General features: G+C 37.7%; 1 protein-coding gene across 2 annotated transcripts in view; it reads left to right on the top strand.

Moving 5' to 3' along the window:
* Positions 1-15,298, top strand: part of LOC109938948 (copine-8) — a 307,311-nt gene that overhangs the window by 99,245 nt on the left and 192,768 nt on the right. For both annotated transcript variants that reach the window (XM_048610427.1, XM_048610428.1), the window contains exon 4: positions 1,535-1,638. In XM_048610427.1, the coding sequence (XP_048466384.1) occupies positions 1,535-1,638 (104 nt within the window). The remainder of the gene's footprint in view (positions 1-1,534; positions 1,639-15,298) is intronic.

Genomic DNA, 15,298 nt, shown 5'->3' with positions numbered 1-15,298 from the left:
ATTTTCACCCCTCAATCAGAAATCGTGAGGTCAAGGCCCATTCCAGAAACTTGAGTGACAGAACTTGACACTCCATTGAAGTTCTGAGGTGTGTCCATCTTTTGGATGAGAAGTTAAATTGAGGTCCCACCCTGGCGTCAGCAAGATGTAAAAGATCTGGTCCAACTACTTGACCGTAAGCAAATATTTGAAGAGGAGCAGGACAGTTCTCACCAGTGTTATGCCCAAGGTCTAACCCAATGACCTGGTAATTGTCACATACTGTTTTTAGAATTGTGCTGTACACACTTCAACAAGTGACCATGCTGTAATGCACCAAGGTTATGTAAGTGTCTATATAAAACCCAAACATTTCATTGTCGTTGATGTCCAGTCAGTGAAACAAGCTGCCACTGACTTTTTGTCCAACTGTCTGGCCTGGAGTTTCTGCTTGGTTGTGTTTTTTTTTTTTTTGGGGCACAATTTGTCCCAGTTGTCAAAGTTCAGTTCACAGGTCTGTGGGATATTAAGTGTGAGTCATGTTCAGTATAATTCCAGTTGCAGTGATCTTTCGCACTAGTTTAAAAGCTATTGTGCTAGAAGACAGACTGATCCAAGACTGACTGTGCTTTATACTGAACTAATTATGGGCTTTCACTAATTCCACTTGTTTATGGCAGTCAAGAAGACACTCAAACCTTATTTTTTCTTAGGTGCTGGGATACTGATGTGAAAGCCTTTGACTATAATTCTAATTTTACTGAAAGACTGACTACCCCAACATAACTATGCAAATGGTTTTGTATATTTTTAAAAAGCCACTTTCTATATTTCAAAATTGGGCTACCTGATGTGTGGACTAGACACTTAGTTTAAAATGCCTAATTTTTTGATGAATAATTTTTTAACTGAACATTGAAATTGCACCAAATTACCACTGTGTTAAATATTTAATGGAATATTTATATTGTAAATACTACCCAATGTATTGGTTTATGCAGATTTTGCTTTCAGTGGTTTGTAGGTGGGTTTGGTTGGAAATCTGGGTGAAGAAACATTTGTCAAAAAGTACGTAAGTTTGGATGGACAAAGCTGAAATGCAATGCAGTTTTATTAATTTCAGTCAATGCTGATGTATTATTTTGGAATCTCTCAAACTTATGAATTACAGATCTTATCTGAAATTACATTCAATATTCAAATAATCTCCAGAATTTTTGTAACCTGGAGCAAGCTTTCCACAATTGGTATTTAACATATTTGCTAATGTCTGTAAAATAAATTACACTGTAAGCATTACTTGGTACTCAATGTTTATCAGTATTACATAAGTTTATGCTCTGTCTACTTTTATAGTAATAACGGGGAGTGGAAAATCTGATTTAAAAATTCTAATTTGACAATTTAAATTCATTGTTTGTGTTTGACTTATTACATTTAATCTGAACCCAGAGTATACTTTCTGACTATTTGTTATGCATTTGCCTAACTGAATACAGCAGGAAATGTATGAGATAAATAATGCTTTAAATTTAAATAGTTTTCTTTTTAACAGTATGGAAGAACAGAAGCAATTGACAATACATTGAACCCAGATTTTGTGAGAAAATTTCTTCTTGATTACTTCTTTGAAGAACGTCAGAATCTCCGATTTGATTTGTAAGTATATATTCTTCAAAGATCCGTAGCTAGGAAATAATATTTATTTCATTAATGAAAATAATTTGCATCTTCCCTCATTTTTCCAAAAAAAATTGAAGTAACTCGCATGTTTCACTATTTTAATTTATTAAACAAGCTACTTTTGACCCAAGTATTTAGTGTGCTGCAATGCAACTCAATGATGGAATCATAGAATGGTTACAGCACAGGACAGGCCATTTTGTCTGTTGTCTGTGCTGGCTTTCTGCAAGAATGATTTAACTTGTTAAAATCCCATGCTTTTTCCCCATAGCCCAGCAAATATACCCACTGTAGATAATTCTCCAATTTTTGAAGTCAGCATTGAATCTGCCTGCAGCACAGCTTTGGGCAATGAATTCCAGATTCTTGTCATTTGCTACATAAAAGTTTCTCCTCACATCACACTTGGCTCTTTTGCTAATCTTCTCAAATCCTCTAATTCTCAGCCCATCTGCCAATGGGAATAGTGTCTCCCTATCTTTTCTGCCAGAATTTCTTATCATTTTGAATGCCGGTATCAAATCTCCTCCTAATTTTCTTTTCTCCAAGGACAGCAGCCCAACAATTCGTGAAGGCTCCCCTCAGTAGCACTTTCAAATAGGACATTTGCCCTAGAAATGTCTGTAATTTAGTACCCAAAACCAAGTATGATTAAATACACTACGGTAACATGGTTTCGTTAGTAGATTAAAGCTGATTTCCAGGCTACAGGTCTCCATTGTGTAATCAATTTAACTTTTAGTTGTACTTGCAGTTAAACCATTATTATTCTGTAGATCTTGTTCTGTAAAGTCCTTAGATCTTTTCCTGTGTTTTACTACTAAAGGAAAACATCTTGAGGAAATGTATAAACATAAAATGACAAATGAAATCCATAGCTGTGAGACTTGCATGGTGGGAGGGAGCAGATGGAAATATTGACCAGTTGACATGATGGGAGCAGGGACCTGGTTATTGGTGAAACTTTCGGAAATATAAATTTCTATGCATGCAAACTTTGGCCCTGACAAGTTCCTAACGAGAAGATAGCCTGATTGGAAGTCTTGATTTTCATTGGGGTGGGTAGAGTTGCAAAAGAGATTGCAAATTCAAGCCATATATCTTATTCCTGAAGAAGGTTCCACTTCCTGAATCTTGTGGATATAGAGTGGGGGGAACCCTAGGATGTGGGGGCTGATCCCAAAGTTGTTCACCCCTGACAGAGTAGGGAATCCCTGACGTTGATGGGGATCCCATTTTGAGTGACTTGATTCCTGAGAGTTCGAAGCAACTCACCAAAGCAGCCTTAATAGCAATTTCCAATTCACCTAGAAGGATAAGGGCAGTAGATGCATGGTAATATCACCATCTGCAAGTTCCACTCCAAGCCACATACTGCTTTGATTGGAGCTTTATCACTGTTCTCGCACTGTTTCTGGGTGAAAAATTCTGGAATTCCATTCCTAACAGCTCAGTGGGTACACAGTGCCGCATGGATGGCTGCAATTCAAGAAGGTAACTCGCCAACACATTCTCGTGGGTAGTTAGGGATGGGCAATAAATGCTGACCCAGCCAGTGATGTTCCCATCCTATTAATGAAGAAAGAAATAAAACACCTTGGGGTTTGCCTTATCACTGACCACACAGTGGGGTGGAGGTGTGTGTTGTAGTGAAGGTCTAGTGGGTGGGGTTTGGCTGAGTTTGAACAGGTTTTGATTCTTGGGTGGCTGGAAGGGGATACTCTCTTGCCCGGCCTGGCCCAAGAGAAGACATTTCCTTCTCCCCAAGACTAACTTTGTCTCACTGCAACTGCCCGGCCAGGACCCTGAGAACCTGGCTGGTCATGTTTAAACCAAGTTTATCCAAAAGCTTCAACACTCATTAGCATGTGTAAAATGTCAACTTGCCTCCCAGGTGTAGATTTGACTACCTGTCCTTTGTCCTGCCTCAGTAAAACACTGAAGAAAGTGGGTTGGAGCCAATTTTTCCCCATTTACTCACCACTGGCACCTAATCCCAACTATTCACCATATTAAAATACCACCACCCTCAATTATCCATGTTTTCTATTTAGCATTCAGTAAATATTTGTTGATTTGACTGGTTGAAATAAACAAGGTGTTTTCAAGCATTTTAAGGACAATTTTAAATGTCAGTTCAAGTGCCAATCCTTTCCTTAAGGTTTCTTAATTGTGAGTTTTAGTTTGACATCATACATTTACGTTTTCTGGGATTTATTTTACGTCGGTCATTTTCCCCTGAAAATGATTGGTTATATTTTTCTTTTGAAGTAGAATAGCATCTGTTTGATCACAATGTCTTCTATCATTGTATTTAGACAAGCCTGCAGATTCTTGAAAGCATTCAGCCAAAAGCCTTTCCTTTGCACAAATATTTTTCTTTTAAATATTTGTACTATGAATGCACAAATGCATACAGTGTCATAATTCAATGCATAGTGTTTAAAACAAAAATGAGAACATTGGCAGATTTGTTCATGAGACATTTTTTAGTCAAATCCGTTAGTCAGTAGAAATCTTTTCTCAACAAGGTATGCAAACATTTCTTCTACCAGGGATAAAAGAGGTGAATTTATATATTTTTACTGCTCTTCTGTCTGTAACAGAGTTGAGTTTTATTGTCTCTCCCTTAAGAAAAAGGCAGTGATGTATTTTCCTAAGCCCCGTGTGTTTGTGAAGTCCAATTTAAAAATAACTCAGAAAATTCTTGTTTTAACACTAAAGATATACACACACACACACACACACAATCCGAGAAAGGAAAATAGAGAAATTATAAATTAAAGTCAAAGCCATCAGAAGTACTCTACATGAATTAGAAAATATAATAACTCAATGTCCACTTGAGTTTCTTTCAGTTAGACTTGCATTGAGATCACTTTTGTCGGAGCTGAAATGGAAGGAAATCTGCCATCTTCACCTGGTCTGGCCTACATGTAAGTCCAGACCCACAGCAATGTGGTAGACTCTCAACAGCCCTCTGAAATAGCCTAGCAAGCCATTCAGTTGATGAATTACTACAAAGTCTCAACAAAGATACGAAACCGGACAGCCCACCTGACATCGACCTAGGTACCGGAAATGACAATATCAAGAACAGCCCTGTTGATCCTGCAGAGTCCTCCTTACTAACATCCAGGGGCTACTGGCAAAATGTGGAGGCCTGTCCCACAGACTACTCAAGCAACAGCCTGACATAGTCATACTCACGGAATCTACCTTATAGACAATGTCCTTGACACCATCATTTCCATCCCTGTATATGTGCTGTAGGACAGACCCAGAACAGGTGGCAGCAAAGTTGACCCTGGACCCCATCAAGTCTGATGACTTCAGGCAAAACATGGGCAATGAAACGTTTCTGCTCATTACCACGTACCATCCTCCCTTGGCTGATGAATCAGTACTCCACAATGTTGACTAACACTTAGGGGTGTGCTTGCAAATTCTTAATTGGACAGTCGATACAAATCATCTCTGGGGAGTATTCCCTGGTGTGTGCACATCAGCCTGTGAGAGGTTCTGGAAATAGAACATTTTCAGGAACCAAAACTATCAGCTCAAGATTCTGTTTCCCTCTTCGTGCTGAGATTTCCAGCGTTTTATGTTTTTTAAGTCCAGCATCCACTGTATTTTTGCTATTGTAAAAATATTTTTTGCAAGCTAGAGTAACTGAAAACTTATTCAAAAATGTACCATACCTAACAGTATAGTGATGACTTGTTTACCTTAAGACAGGTTTCAGATGAAGAGGCTTTTTTTGATAATTCCTATTTTATTTAGCAATGCCATGAGTAAATGGTGCTTAATGATGTGTTTTTTAAAGTTTGTTACAAGTTTTATTCTCTCATCTTTGCAAAATAGCAAAGACTTGCCCTTTTTAATAGAAATGCAACTTGTATTTAACACTGCTAGGTGGAACTATTTTTACACCACTTGTCATGTGTGTGTCTTTTATTGCATACCATAAACATTACGTTTTATTGGATATTGGGATTCATGCATACTCCAGAGACTTTCTTTCATTCCCAGTCCATGGTGCTACTTCACAGTCAAAGTCACAGCATTAGAAAATGTGAAAGTATATTTCAAATAATCCATAGCCCCAGGATAAACAGTGGATCCTTTTCTAATCAAGCAACACCAGAAATTTATACTTTAGCTCTAAATTTCTTTGACTGACATATGTGCTTGACAGACCATATGTCTCGAGTTGCAACTTACAAATCAAGTCCAGTAAGAATTAAAATTTAGAATGAAGCAGAAGTAAACAGCTAAACCTATTAGATTGTATATTTTTTTACATCATCCTCTGACTCTGCCCATGTGACAGTACATTGAGAAAGGATATTCCCCAAGTGGTAAGCACTCTAGGATTTGTTTATATATCAACAGTACTTGAACATGAAGCATTCAGTCGTTGATTGCATTAGGCACTCTGGTTCAAATGGTGGGTTACAAATTCCAAATTATAACTCTTTGCTAATCAGATAATCACCTTTTCTAAACAATTACATTTTACTGGACAGGAAACCTGCCTGCAGCTACCTGTTAGTTCTCGTTCATTTTAATTGGTGAAACAATGCATTTGAATATTGTAAACTTCTTGGCTTGAATTTTGACTTTTGGATTGGGGGATACAGAGCTGGGACAATTTCCAGCATAGACCCAACCCATTGAGAAGTGCTTTGGAATTTCAGCCTTCCATTTGAGGGTGGTGCTAGTGGGGTGTGGGGAGACATTGGGGAGAAGCTACTGCTACTGGAAAGAGTTCAGGAGTAGATAGGCTTGGAGGTAGACTGTCTGAAAGGTCTGTCTTGCTGTTCCAATGCTTTCTTGCAGTTGTTTTTTAAAAAAAAAAAAATTAAATGAAGTAACAGTCCTGTGCCACTCCTCTCAGTCTCTCAAGCGCTCGCGCTCATTCTCGTGCACACGTACACTCCCTCTCGTTCTCGCTTACACACACACTCGCGCGCCATATTTCCTCCATCCAACCCCGAAGGTTCCTCAAAGCCCCCATGTCAAGTTATGGCCCTCTCCAGGGTCTATTGTAGCCCTTAAGCCAATGTATTGCCAACCCCTCGGTTCCCATCCACCACACTTTCGTCTGACGTCTAGCATGCAAAAACTACCAGTATACACCATGAGCTGGCGATCGTTCAGAAATGAAATAAAGTTGTGAAGTGTCTATTAATGAATTCTCTTTAAGTCTCATTTGTTTAAAACAAAACAGTTGGCTACATTTAATTTCCTTCAGATGCTAAACCCGCTTCTAAAAAGCACACACGTTTGTATTTGTAGTCCCACTTTAAAGATTTTACAAGCAATTGAAGCTGTCAACTAACTATAAACTGACAGACACTTATTGTAACAGCTTGTGAAATCAGTCGTACAGTACTATTCCTGTTATGATAACTCTCAAACTTATGTCAGGAGACAGAATCAAATTGTAGCAAGAACATTTTTTTTAAAAGAGCGCAGATGATTTTTGCAAATAATTAAAGGGCACGTAATTTTAAATACTTGATGGCTCTCTTGACCGCTCCAATGATATGATTTACTTTTTACACCCTCTCATGTTACATCTAACAGTTCCAAGAGGACCCTTACCTCTCCAAACTAGTGTTTGACTTCTCCCAAAGATTCCTTGTGACCATATACAAAAGGATATATTGCCTTACCAAAAGGAAACCATACCTTACAAAAAGCGCTGGTAACTTTAGACCTTCTCCTGCTAGATCTACTGTGCACAGGCCATTCTATAGACATCTCGCTACTGCAAATCAGATCACACTGAAGGCGGCTGTGCTTTAATATGTGCAGTTCCTTCAGGTTCCCATGGAAGTGCAAATTAAAGTCATCCCCCTTTGATGCTCCTGTGAAAATGGCAGAGGTTGGCATTGTGAATGGATGTGTAAGAGCCTGAAAAGGTTGATCAGCACCACCCACAGTAATGATGTCATGTGGACTTGTGGCTGCACTCAACCAAGCGGGCTCTGCACTTTCCTAGACTTGATGAGGATGGTGGCAGCAGCCTTGAACATGATCAGCTCACTCAGTGTTGTGAACAGGCAGTTCCAGACAATATGGAGCGCAGTGGTGTGGGCTTGATTTGACTGCTCATATGACACATAGTGGGCAGAGGTGTGTGAAATTCAGAATCGGTTTGAATTTGTCAGCTTGTACAAGACAGTCAGCAGCAAGGAAAACCCAAGGGTTCAAGAACCCTATCAAGGAAACCCTCGACAAGGAAGGTAATTCGGATTTAGTAAGAGATGCAATGCAGCAGGAGAGTTAGCAGAGCGAGTTCACCCTGGTGATGGAGAGTTTAGTAACTCCAAAGCAGATACAGGCTACATCACAAGGCTCAGGAGTGGTCCCAAATCACAGTTCAATGATGAGTGAACAGACATTGATGTATCTCTGAGTAAAGCTTAAAATCCCTGCTGAGCCAAGAAAAACTGTAAAATAATCCAGGCTGGAAAGTGAGAAGTTATAAATTTACTTACAGATCAGTTCAAACCTCATTACCATAGTGAGCAGGTACCATGAGGCACAGTTACTGAGAGGGAAACAAATAACCATAAAGACATATTAATTTGAGGCCACAAACCCAGAGACATTGCAATGCCAGTAATCAAAATAATGACAATGGTCAGATTAAAAGACTAAGCAAACCTGGTGTAGTGGGACATAAAATTGAGGAGATTTTATTCAGGACACAGGAAAGGTGTGAAATCCTTCATAAGATACATGACAAATGTGGGAATAATTTATTTAAAATCTGAGGAGTGTGAAACATTCAGTAAAACCTACTGATTAATGTAGGAACTATTATTAAAGCTAAATAGCTGGGTTCATGCAATGAATGTGTTTGGGGGGGAGATGGGAATCCTTTGTTTTACTATGAAGAGCGTTAATCTTCCATTTTAGCTACAAGATGTGGAGAAAATCTTTCCATATGGCAGAAAAGAGCAGCAGAACTGCTATTACTACAAAAGAAGAAAGACATGGCATTTAAAATAATATTTCCAAGAGGACCTAATTTCAGAGATGGACTAAATTGAACAGAGTGGACATTTTGAAGAAAATAAGTTTTGATATGCAGAGTAGCTTCCAAGTTAGGTATTGAATCAGAATCAGAATCTGAAGAAGTAAATAGACATTAGGAGTATAGCCAATGACATTGTAGTTCATCAGGGCTGTAGGAAGCAACAGATATTTTTGAAGAGGTACTGAATGCCTTTCACAATTGTGTTAAACTCAGAATTAATAGCATTCCTGAAGAGACAGGTTTTGCATTCGGGAACACCCATTGATGATATCAGTAATGATCTCTGCAGATTAGTGAAGATCTATGATTATGGTTATTTTTAAGTGAAAACCATTTGAGACAGAATTGTTGTAGAAATTGCTGATGAGTATTTGTTAGATTTATCACAGTCTAAAGAAAATCGGGCTCCAGATAAAGCCATTCAGGTGTTGAATGCATCAGAAGTCCAACAGCAACACAGATCAGTGCTTAGAGGAAATGATCAACATTGGCACAAAAAGTCAGGAGCAAACAAGCCTCACGAACACTGACAGTGCCTAAGTATTTAAAGTGAATGCTTTCTGTTGCCTTATAGGTCACTTTCCAAAAATATGCAGAATGGGGGGTACAGTTTCATAAAACCAAGAAATCAAATATCTACCTATTCAAACTGGTTATTGAGTACAATAATCTACAACTGTTTAAAAAAATAGTGTTCCGAGAAAATAGATGACGCAAACCTTGCGTTTTGGCCAGCTAATATTTATGGTCATCTCACAAACTCAAGGCACTAGAATGAGTGTTGCTATATTATCACCAGTGACCAACGGTTATAAAAAACACTGGTCATGGGGCAACCACATGGTCCAGGAGGCAGAGTGCTTCAGACTAAAGGTATGCTACAAGCAACTTTCCAGTAGAAGGAACATCAAATAGTAGAAAACCTATATATACAACAATCAAGAATTCTCACTGTTGAGTAGGAAAGCATGACTTAGCTGCAATCATCTTCAAACACTGGAAAGATTTAAACTAGATAAAGCAACTTCCTTGACTGAGTGTTCAATTAGCAGCCAAAAGATAGCTGGTTAAGGTTTACATTGAGTTCCTTAGACTCATGGGAGAACATAACTAATCTCAATGGATCCAATTTTTTATTTACATTACTATAAGAAAATTATTTCATGCTGTCACCAAGATGGGAACCTGTGACTGTACTGAATTGGAACAAATGTTTCCCACTGCTATCAATGCTGAAGAATGTTCAAATTCCTAGAGCCAGAAATGTTTGCAAGGAGAAACAGGCAATGAGGTAGCCAAAGAATAGTGTACATCACTTGAGTCAATTGACAATGCTATAATTGATGTTACTGAGTGTGCAACCCAGTTTAATGAACAAATAACTCTGATGTTAAATCCTGATGTGACTCAAAAGAGGTGTGTTCTAACAGAATATTTGACTTTCTTAATCTACCCAGGATGAATTCTCAGTATCTGTGACAGAGATCATGTTAAGCCATAAACAATCCTCAAATAGCAGAACTGAGGAAATGAACATATTGGTTCAGTAATGCAATCACTCAAAGTGAATGAGAGAGTCTAAACCAATCAACATGTTGAAGTAAAAGGTTTAAATGTGTCAGCACTAAATGTGCAAATTGAGAAAGTCAAAAGATTAAAGGTCCTCCAGTTCAAAGGGTCCTCCAGACTTCATATTGCCAGAAGAGAATCAAAGACACTTGTCTTTCATTCGGAAAACTATTAGTTTTCTAAGACCAAAGAGAATGTGTTACGGCAGAATAGTAAAACCACGTCACTGGAACTTGTAAAATCAGAGACCTGTGGGGGAAGATGGTGTCATGGTAAATGTAATTATATACACAAAAGTACAATATCAATAATGGAAGATATTTGGGAGAAGATGTATATGGGTCTGAATGTGTTAACACCAAGTAATGCCATAAGCATCTACCACTAAGATGATGCCATATGAACCTATGGGCAGAGCAGTTTAGAACCTTACAGGAATGAGACCTAACATTTTATTGTCTTTGAAGTTCATATTACAACATCTATCATATCAATGTAACCTCCCATTAGTTTGCAATAATCAATATCTTGTTAACTACTCCTAGTTAGACCAGAAAATGGCTTTCCTCTTACTACACTAGATTAAGCGCGTCCTACATTTTTGAAGAGGACATTGACAGCAACCTTCATGATGAGCAGCAGCTCCTCTGCTGTAGTGAGCTGGCATGACAATAACAGCCAGTTTCAGGGGCAGCACATTTGAATTCTGGCCTGCAATGCTATTTTTTGTTCGGATAGAAATCTCTCCATCTGCACAAAAATTCAAGTCCTTACCTTTGGCGATCTGTTGTTCCTGCTCCAAACTCCATTTCCTGGGTACTGACTCCATCGTCTTTCTTGGCAACAGTCTGAGATTAAACCAGCTTCTTTGCAACTTTCATGTCACGCTTAACCCTGATATGAAATCCCAAGCTTATACTTGTGTCGTCCGTAAGACTGCCCATTTCCACCTCTGCAATATCTTTGTTCCTTTCTCAGCACATCTACTATTGAAACCCTCTTTCATGCCTTTCCTATCTCTAGACTTCACATCCAATGCACTTCTGGTGTTCTTCCACTTTCTACCTTCTGTAAACATGAGGTCACACAAAAATCTGCTGTCTTGTCTCTTAAATTGGGCTGAGTAATTTCAGGCAACAACTTCATTTGAAAATTTTCATTATTTTCAAATCTCTTGACTCTCCCAATTTTCTCAAGCTTGATCACCCTCCAAAATATCTGTGCTTTTCTAATTCTCGCTTCATCAGCATCCTTGATTGTAATGACTCAATTCATGGCTACTACACCTTCGGTTACTTAGGCCCTAAGCTGTAGAATACCTGCTCTACCTTCCTGCTTTTCTACATTGCTTTCTTCCATTAAAACATTGTTTAAAACTTACCTCTTTGAACAGGCTTTGGTGATCTGACCAGTTGTAAAAAGAATGATATAACTATGGGGGAGATGTTGAATGGCTTCCTCAGTTCTCTATGTTGGGATTTTGTATTCTATTCCAACTTTATTTAATGACAGAAAATTAGAATCTCAATACAAGATAGTTAATTCACAAATAATGCCAAGTTGGAGAGATTATGGATTCAAGGAAATTGGTCGAGATATTACAAAGAGTTCTACACTTTTTACCAACTGTAGTGTACTGCAGTGCAGAAACAAGCATTAGAAACCACATTAATTCCAATATGCAGATAAAATTTGTCAAATATTGTTAGTTGTATAGTCATTCACCATGACTAAGCAATGTTAGAAGATAATAAACAAAGCAAATAGGATGACGGGATTTATAACCAAAATAGTTGGTCATGTTGATGCTGTACTGTGTCCTTGTCATGATAAGCCTAGAGAACTGATGCAGGCCTGATTGTTGCAATTTAGAGAGAAATCCAACTCTTGAAGACAAACTATGATGCCAATTATGGAAGAATTGTAAGTTGACCCTACAGTCGAGTTCACAGCCTGGAATACTCACAAGGGTGCTGCTTCATAGGTTATTAGTGCTGGATTTCCTGTCTATTGAGATGAAAAATCGCAATATTTCTGGCCTGTTGTTGTCAACAAAACACAATTATACACAGAAATTCCAAAACCTCAGTGCCAGTTCTAAATTGAACTGGTGCTTACTGCTACAAAGTGCTTGGAACTGATTATATTTTCCTTTTTGTTTTAGAGCAAGACTGGAAAATTTATCCTTCAAAATACGTAAATAAATTTGGCTTGCCATCTTGTAAATAAGGATTTCAAACTCTAGCTATAGCACAATTTTAAATTGACTTGATATCATGATGTATAACTTTCTGTAATCCAAGTATTCATATGAAAATAACTTGATATATAATACTGATGCTAAATACAACCTAAATACAAGTTTATAAGAATTCTACAATGTATGAAAAGTGATTTTCTTAATATTAAACAGCAGTGATACCTGATGGTTGCAACTGAGCAACCTAATCTCGAATGGGAGAGGACAAACCCTCTCTCAATGAACAGATGGTTCCAATTTTATAGCTTTACACAAGATAGAACAAACATAACGCTATATTATCACGAGCATTTAAAACCTTCTAGAACCTGAGTGACAAGAGTGTGCAGTGGGATTACACATTCAAATGTTAATAGACGATTTATGCCAGCCATTTTAGTTTATCGCAGCAACCTGTGCAATTTTGGTTTTGCATTCTGCCTGAATGCTATTGAAAAATTGATTTATTTTGGACAAATTTAAAAGGAGATAAGTGGATGAGTGGTTTCTTCAGTTGGACTTTCACTGGCTATGTTTGATCACAATCTCATAAAATTGCGAAGGGGGCAGGATTTTTTTCTCAAAGAGAATGTTAAATGCTGAATTTCTTGTTTAATTTATTGAGTATTTAAAGGATTTGTCAATGTTGTTATATGGCTCATGAGACCTGTACCTTGTGGATACTGGAAGATTGCATCAGATGCTCTGAGGATGCCAAGCCATTAAATCAATGTGAAAATCAAACCACAGGCCCCCCTACACACATTAATATCACTGCGGAATGGAAAGGATCTTATCCATTAAGACAAAAACCTCTTAGCATCTGAATCATTACCAGGTGCTGGTCAATTTTATGGTCCCTTGCTTTTTGAGGAAAGCACTTAAAGTCAAGTAAATACCTTGACAGTTTAAAAATGATTTTACCTTACACTATCCAAATACCTTTTAAACTTACCTGCCAAAAGAATCCTGACTTTTCTTTGAGGGACTGTGAGCTAAGTCTCTTACAAAAAGCTTTGCCAATTTCTATTGAAATTGTGATGGCTCTGAAATGCCCATCCCCATAATGGAACTGGAGAATTTTGGGGGTACTGTGTATGTGCTTGCTACTTTAACTCATATCTCATGCCAGCAGAAATAGTCAGAGACTGGAATTTTGATGGGCATCCAGAATTGGTGTCTGCTCACCACTTCAAAAGCCTTTCTGACACAGTTGGAGGAATGGAAACCTGACCAAGGATATTAGTTTTTCTTGGACTAGCCCATAATGAATAGAGTTTAGCTTTTAACAGCATACTCTTATTTATTTTTACTTTGAATAACTGAGCCCTGCGTACAAATCATTCAGGAGCTTCGTTAGATGCATTTCATACTATTGCCACACAAAAAGCAATGCATGTTTTTGTGCAGTGTGGGGAAAAATAAATAACTTGGATAATGAAGAAAGAATCAATTAGCACATTTAGTATTATAGTAGATATGTATATTGTGTAAAGAAATAGGATAGTTCATGAATTCCTTACACAACTGATTACTTACAGAAAAGTTCTGAATAAAAACATCTTTATGTCTTCCTCCAATAGACAGTTGTGCATTTAAATTCAAATGGTTTTCCTAAGTAACGACACTGGCTTCAGATTTTAGGATAAATGGATGACAATTTATTATCACTTCTGCTGTAGGTAAATCTATATTATTTTGATTTTAATCAAAACTTTATAATTGCATTAATTAGTTCTGTCTTTGTGAATGTTGAGATAACTTAGTCCTATGATTAGTATTTGTTTATATTATACGTGCCGACAGAGGGACAGCCTTTTTTTGTCCTGAACAGATAGTGGCATTACCTCAATCTCACTGTGTGTTTTTGAAAAAAAGCCCTTAAATGCGGTCTGTTAAAGACAAGAATGTAAAGATGATAGTGATCATAGCTGACTAATCTACTAGTGGATTTACTCAATTTTGCATCTGAACAGTTGATAAGCCCCAATTTTAAGTCTGGCATGTTCAGACCAGGTAGGGTACAGTGCAGAAGAGTAACCTTTTCATGTTTTAAGTCCCAGGTCTCCCAGGTTTATTTGTTCTCCTTTGACTCCCACCCAAAATTATGTTACATTTGAGAAGCAGGCCAGATAATGGGGTGGAAACCAAGCATCACCACGGACCAAAGGAATCAGTGTTTGGAAAAGTAAGTCAGCCAGGTGTGAGATTCCTGGTTGATCACACTCAGATGATGAAGAGTAAAGGCCGTTGGTATACACTGTCAAGTCTCAGATATCATTAATGGCTCCTTCGCTGAAGTTAGTAGAGCAGGCAGACCCCTAATATGTACCAACAAGGAGTTAAAGAGAAATAGGAGTTGAAGAAAATTGGCAAGAAAATGAAAACTTTAATCATCAATTTGATATCAAAATTACAATATTGATAGTGAAACGCAGTTCTAAATTATTTACATTAAAATTATTTTGGCTATTACTGCAATATTACATCATTGGCTATAATCATTTTAACATAATTTAGAACTGAATTTCACAATCACAGAAATACTTGGGTTAGATTTAATATAGCCATTCTACATTCACATTGAGTTTCAAGTATTATTTAGAATAAGAAAATGGGTTTCAGCTGTTCTTTTAATCTTTCAAACTTAGCTTTTATGGTATTTGGAATAGTAATTTGTTAATTTTATGAGACAACAAGGTGCAGGGCTGGATGAACACAGCAGGCCAAGCAGCATCACAGGAGCAGAGAGGCTGACGTTTCTGGCCTAGACC

The sequence above is a fragment of the Rhincodon typus genome, chromosome 22 (assembly GCF_021869965.1).
Source record: "Rhincodon typus isolate 14 chromosome 22, sRhiTyp1.1, whole genome shotgun sequence".
Lineage (NCBI taxonomy): Eukaryota > Metazoa > Chordata > Chondrichthyes > Orectolobiformes > Rhincodontidae > Rhincodon > Rhincodon typus.
The sequence above is the reverse complement of the archived record's forward strand: the minus strand, read 5'-3'. Positions and strand labels throughout refer to the sequence as shown.